General features: G+C 36.2%; 1 protein-coding gene and 1 long non-coding RNA gene across 2 annotated transcripts in view; one reads left to right on the forward strand and one right to left on the reverse strand.

Moving 5' to 3' along the window:
- LOC107743165 (uncharacterized) overlaps positions 1–5,120 on the reverse strand; it is a 13,809-nt gene extending 8,689 nt beyond the window's left edge. The window contains exons 1-2 of the long non-coding RNA XR_001640376.1: positions 5,110–5,120; positions 2,496–2,499 (exon numbers count right to left, since the gene is read on the reverse strand). This is a non-coding gene — a long non-coding RNA (uncharacterized LOC107743165). The remainder of the gene's footprint in view (positions 1–2,495; positions 2,500–5,109) is intronic.
- The window catches only part of ahr1a (aryl hydrocarbon receptor 1a), a 27,225-nt gene that overhangs the window by 17,875 nt on the left and 2,766 nt on the right, over positions 1–6,584 (forward strand). The window contains exons 5-9 of the mRNA XM_016556293.1: positions 1,867–1,990; positions 2,795–2,925; positions 4,470–4,672; positions 5,159–5,268; positions 5,837–5,978. Of these exons, the coding sequence (XP_016411779.1) occupies positions 1,867–1,990; positions 2,795–2,925; positions 4,470–4,672; positions 5,159–5,268; positions 5,837–5,978 (710 nt within the window). The remainder of the gene's footprint in view (positions 1–1,866; positions 1,991–2,794; positions 2,926–4,469; positions 4,673–5,158; positions 5,269–5,836; positions 5,979–6,584) is intronic.

A 6,584-nucleotide genomic window follows, 5' to 3' on the forward strand; every position in this document is an offset into this window, starting at 1 on the left:
TAATCTCAGACAACTTAATCCAGATATTTGAATCAAATCCGCAAATGCGTTTGAAGAACAAAATTAGCCAGAGATCAGTTCTCACGATTGACATTTGTCAAATCATCGTAGATGTATTAAGCGAGGTCCAAATAACAGACCCCAGATCCTGACCCTATGCTCCAAATACAACACTCACAATACACACAAACAACCAAAACCAACACAAAACTATAAAGGGAAGAATAAACATGGGTTACAGGATCTCGAGTGTCAGGGTTCTGCCCTGGCAGCTTTGTCTGTTTTGTCCTTGTTTAATTTTTCTTTGCTTGTCCTGTGTATGACCACATCGCTTTGTCTTTGTTTATGTTGGCCATGTGCTCCTCTCGTCCTGCCCGCTTGTTTCACATTACCACGCCCCCTCGTTAAGTCCTTGTTTAGTGCTCGTTACTTGATTGTTCTCACCTAGTGTTTGTGTGCTTTCCTCCCTATTTATTGTGCTCATTTTCCTCATGTGTTTGCTGGTTCGTTTTGTGTGTGAGTTAGTGTTTGCTTACCTCGCTAGCTGGTCTTTACTAAATAGAGTCTTTTCCCCTGTCTGTTAAGGTCGGGTATTTATTAGTTAAAGTTTATTTTGTCACTGTTTTTACTCAAGTCTAGTTTCAGGTTTTCCTTTTGTTTGGATCAAATCTTTTGATTTCTCTTGAGTTTGACTTGTTTCATTCAAGTCTTTATTTTTTCCTTTGAGTTGTTATATTTCCTTGACTAGTCTTTCCAGTTATTTCTAGAACTTATTTACCTTACTGATTTGTTTCTTTACTTTTTATTTTACTTTTGTTTGTCAGCTTTGGTTATTTTTCTAGCTCCCCTTTTTCTTGTTTTGTTTGTAGGTCATATTATTCCTGTCTGCCTTTTTGCTCTCGTTTTTATTTATTTATTTATTGGTTACACTTTACTTGAAGGGGTGTGCATAAGACTGACATGACACCTTAATAATCATGACATGACATATGTCATGGATATGAAGGAGGTTTTATGCATGTTTATGACAACTGTCATTAAGTGTCATTCGCTCAGTTATGTCATTTTTAATGCAAATATGACATTATTTGACCTAACCCTACCCCTAACCATAGCCCATAACAGACATCTCAGACAATGTCATCTTTGCATTAAAAATTACATAACTGAGCGAATGACACTTAATGACAGTTGTCATAAACATGCATAAAAAACCTTCATATTCATGACGTGTCATGTCATGATTATGTAGGTGTCATGTCATGATTATGAAGGTGTCATGTCAGTCTTATGCACACCCCTTCAAGTAAAGTGTAACCGAATTTATTATGTGTGAAATTCCAGCTTATTCCCACATACATGATTCTAGTGTGAAACATGATGCAGTTGCTGCATATTTCAGAAACCCTCCACCTTCCCTAGCTCCACCTGTATAGATCTGCTACAGGGTGATTCATGTATGCTATGGGGGTTATTTCATATGTTATATGTGCAGCAGCAGTATTTCTTACATGCTCACAGCGGTATGTTGCGGATGTATTGGCAGTAGCAAGTCTTGGTACTTGCTCTGCCACAGCAGCAGCAGCTTAGCAGATCTATTCCGCCAAGACCAAACACATTAACATCGTCATGTACATTACCAAGCCAGTCCCGCCGAGAGTTGTCATGAAAGAACTTGGATTAGTATGTTTGGGTGCCGCCAGACAAAGCAGGCTTTGAGCACATTTAGATAAAAACAGGTTGATAAAAACAGGTCTTTATTTCAGCATTGAGATTCAGATTTCTTAATTCAGTTTGGGACATTTTCTAACTGTAATGAGCAGCTATGAATCTACTTAGAGTGAAGCCGATGTGATTGTTTTGCAGTCGGATCTCATCCATCAGAGTGTTTATGAGCTCGTTCACACTGAAGACCGGGCTGAGTTTCAGAGGCAGCTCTACTGGGCACTCAACCCCAGCTGCACCCCAGACACCGGACAGCTAGTGCAAGGTAGAAAATAACTAAACATCTCTCCAGACAGACCATGAGCAGACCTGGGCATTGTGCCCGAAAGATTCTGTCCCCATTCCATCAACACAAAGAGTCAAAGAAGATGGATTGCTTGTGTCTGCAAACAAAGTTTGACAAAGTTCCATTGTGCGAGACAAAACATCCTATTCTACAATTTTCAGGAAATAAATCCATGCATAACGTGATTTTAAAACAAAAATAATACATTTTTATTGACCTTTTCACAATGGATCTGAAATATCGTCTTTGTTCAATTTGACAATTTGATAAGACATCCAAATGTTTTTTTTTCTTAGAAAGACGTTTGTGTGTTTATTTTTATTTTTTCATCATGGGCCATGTTTTTAACCAATACCCTACTAGATGGTTTTCAGTTATATGTGCTCTGAGGATTCAGATTTGTATGTGTAACAGCCTCTAATGGCTGGTGTTTAAAGGCTGTGCCACTTTGCTCTGGTTTCAGTTTGAGCTTTTTATTCTCAACCAAGCTGGATCAGTTTTCATTAGAGATCTAACACTTGGCAGTTTGAAAGGCCTGTTATTGTCAGAACTATACACACAGGACAGCTGTTCCAGACAGCGCACACACTTATCAATAATCCAGCCATCAGCAAGGACACTACTGTCAATGAGTTATATAAATGCTTACACAGCAGGGGCCGAAATTCTGCCACCGATGCAGGGGCATTATCTTCCTGTTTTTTTTATGTTGTGTAATTTTAAACAGTTTTGTATTTAACTATACTTTTCTCTATATTCAAGTTTTGTTTTGTTTTTGTCAAGCTTCTCAGGATGCACCGCTGCCTCAGACATACTACAGTCCAGAGCAGTTGCCACCAGAGAACTCCACCTTTCTGGAGCGAAATTTTGTTTGCAGGTTAAGATGTCTTTTGAACAACTCCTCTGGCTTTCTTGTAAGTTGAAAATGATCATAAATACATTAAAGTGAATAAATAAATTAAAATATAGACTTTAAATATTCACTCCTGACACTTTAAAAAATATATTTGATGGTAAGAGATTTTACTTTGTTGATTTCCTTAGGCAGCAGATGAAGAAGATTTTTTAATTTTATTTTACAGAATGTTTTAAGTAACCATATTTAGATTTCCTGAATTCATTACCAGTTCTTGCAAGACAGGAAAAAACATTTTATGCAAACTTTTACATCAAAGTTCTATCTATAATTATTTACAGTAGCGTTATTGCTGGTAGATTTTACGTGCTGAAAGCTCTGACAATGTGATGGGAGATTTTAAAATTAAAAAACAGAAGATTTAATTTTGGATGCCTGTAAACAAATTTATAAAGAAAAGAATAGATAACACATGCAAGGCTGACATTATTTACAGTACCAACCAAAGCTTGAAGGAAGTCAAAGTCTAGTCAGAGCTCTCCTATGAATAAAGTTTAAGAAGTCAAAATTATACAGCATACCATAACAGACTGAAAGCTGAAACTGTCTACAAACAAGTTTGAATGGAGTCTGTTCTTTGAGCTGAATTCATTGCAGAAAGTGTGTGAGAAATGATGAATAATGAGGGATTTTAAAACAGTGTGCACCTCAAAAACCCTGTAATTAAGTATTTTTGCTGTAAACAACCTTGTATTGTACATCACGTTTTTTGAGGAGTACTAATGATAATGTAATAATCTAGAATGGGGGCTGAAATTACTGAAATTATCTTGTGCTTATACATACAAAGTAATTTCACACACAACTTTTGTTAGCTTTGTTTGAACCAATAGATTCTGTATGATGGTAAGACTATAATGATGCATCTGTTATAATGTTAAGATCATATCAGTCCTTGTTTGGATGAGTTCATTTATAGTTCATGACTTCCACACAGCTTGGAGTTATGACTCAGCCTGTTGAGATGTTTCTCAGTTAACTGCCTCTGCTGGATCATTTCTACATGTAGACTTCCTATCTCAAAAGTTACCTTTATCAGACTTTTCAAACAACACAAAATAAGATATTTTGAAGAATGTTGGTAAGTAAACAGTTGATGATGGTAGCCATTGGCTTCCATAGTATATTTTCCATACTATGAAAGTCAATGGTTTGGAACAACTTGAGGGTGAGTAAATGATGACAATTTTCATTTTTGGGTGAACTATCCCTGTTAGCACCACTTAGCACTTTATTAGCACTTTAATCATTAATAATTTTAATAATACACATTTTAATAATTTAGTCTTTTAGTATAATCAGCTCAAACAGCTATTCTTAAATCATGTATCTTATTTATATATTAGGTTCAAAGAGAGGTCACAGTCTTGCTTATTTCATAAAGGAAGTGATCAAAAGATAGCAAGGCCTGGTGTCATATCATGAGAAGGCCCAGATGGAATCACATTTTCTGTGTATATTTATGGGTAAAATTAGCTAAATGCTGTGGAATGTATTTACATAGGTTCAAATGTGTTAAATATATGGCTTGTATTCTTATAGGCCGTGAACTTTCAGGGGCGTTTGAAGTTCTTGTATGGGCAGAATGAGAGGACAGCAGATGGGAAACCCGTCCCTCCTCAGCTGGCTCTGTTTGCCCTGGCCTGCCCTCTGCAGCCGCCTTCCATACTGGAGATCCGCACCAAGAGCTGCTTTTTCAAAACCAAGCATAAGCTGGATTTCACGCCCACCGCGTGTGACGCAATGTAAGACATACAGTATAAGCTCCTATCAATATGTGTGAAGAAACTCCTGGATTTATTGCTTGTTTGTTTTTCACTTTAGTTTATTTCAGTTGACTTGTAGAGGCAATTTTATCTCATTTGATTTGTGAAATGTTAAAAATTAAGTTAAGTTAAAAGTTAAAGATGAATGACTAGCACAAAAACAAAAACAAAAAAACAAACAAAAAAAAATATATATATATATATATACACAGAGTTTTGGCATGAAACTCTAGATGGCGCAGTTCGATAGGTCTAACTCAATCTGACCTAATGACATCATCACATGGCACAGCTGATTGGTTCTCTCATTACCATGCCAATCCCTCCGAGAGTTGTCATGAAAGAACTTGGATTAGTATGTTTGGGTTTTTAATGATTGCCTTGTGATTTGGTGCAGTATTCCTCTGCTTTCTCACCATCAGTATCTCTCACATTGAAAATCATGTGTTTTTTGTTTCTCCACAGAGGGAAGATTGTTCTTGGCTACACGGAGGAAGAGCTGTGTTACCGTGGCTCAGGCTATCAGTTCATCCATGCAGCTGACATGCTCTACTGCGCCGAGAACCACATACGGAGTAAGACTCCCTTAAATCAATGTGGATAAAAGAAAATACACTCACCTCACTCGCTCCCACCACTGGGTTTCAACATTGCTTGTGTCAGAAAGTAGAAGTCTAACCGTTGTGGAAATAATTGTATTGCTCCTAAAGGGACCATTCACCCAAAAATGAAAACCTCATGTTGTTCCAAAACTTTTAAGATATTCAAAACACAAATGACCTAAGATTGGTTTTGTATTCTCTCAACATATTTATCCATTCATTAAAGTCCACACAACTATAATTTTCACACTCCTAAAAGTACAAAAGACAATAAAAATATGACATGATCTCTTTATATGATGAACAGATTTAACTTAGGCTTTCATTCATGAATAAACATTGATCAACCCACATGCAACTCAAATATGCTTGCTTGAGGCATGAGAACCAGTGACAAATATACATATACTATATACATCTACCTGCCTTTGATCTTTTAAAAGGAGACTGCTATCAAAAGCATGTACTGCTATTATTATTAATGGTAGCAAAATCAGTTGCTGATTTTTCAAATGAGTTTAATAATTTCTCTCCCCTGCAGTGATGAGGACGGGTGAAAGTGGGTTGACTGTGTTCAGACTGTTGACAAAACAGAACATCTGGGTTTGGGTACAATCCAACGCCAGACTTGTCTACAAAAATGGGCAACCAGATTGCATCATCGCCTCACAGAGAGTCATCACGTATGCCCTTATTTGTGTTTTTCTTTTGTCTTTCATGTTGAACAACCTGTAAATGTTTTCTTTGTTGTCTTATTAGACAGTGTTCATAGTAAAAATTTAATTACAGGTACTTTTTTTTAATAATATAATAATTAGGGTGTGCTGTGTCCAACTTAAAGTCAGTATTAAATTTAAATTCCCACTATTTATTTGCTAAATGCATATTATTGATTTTATTGTGAATGATTCATCCACGCATATAATATTTGTAATTTTTAAATTTGCAGTGAGACTGAAGTAGTGACAGACCTTTTCTTCCGAAATACATTTGAGTATAATGGATCATGGATAAAAGAATAAAAAAATAGGGCGGGACTTAGTTCTATCCATGGGTTGTGATTTGATTTTGAAATTGGATTCAAAAACGGAGACAGAAGAATGTGAAAATGCAGGGGTTTAAGTGAATGATAGAAGTCTGGCATACATTAACAGAGAGAAGTTTGTTTAAAAATTACGTTTTATTTAATATTCACTTTAGTTAAATTGTCATTACTCAATTTTCAGTGAAACAACATACTTTTCTCTGGTGACTTATGCTGGACTTCTCCAATCATAGTCTGCTTAACC

Source organism: Sinocyclocheilus rhinocerous, unplaced genomic scaffold (genome assembly GCF_001515625.1).
Source record: "Sinocyclocheilus rhinocerous isolate Xijiao unplaced genomic scaffold, SAMN03320098_v1.1 scaffold946, whole genome shotgun sequence".
Taxonomy (NCBI): Eukaryota; Metazoa; Chordata; class Actinopteri; order Cypriniformes; family Cyprinidae; genus Sinocyclocheilus; species Sinocyclocheilus rhinocerous.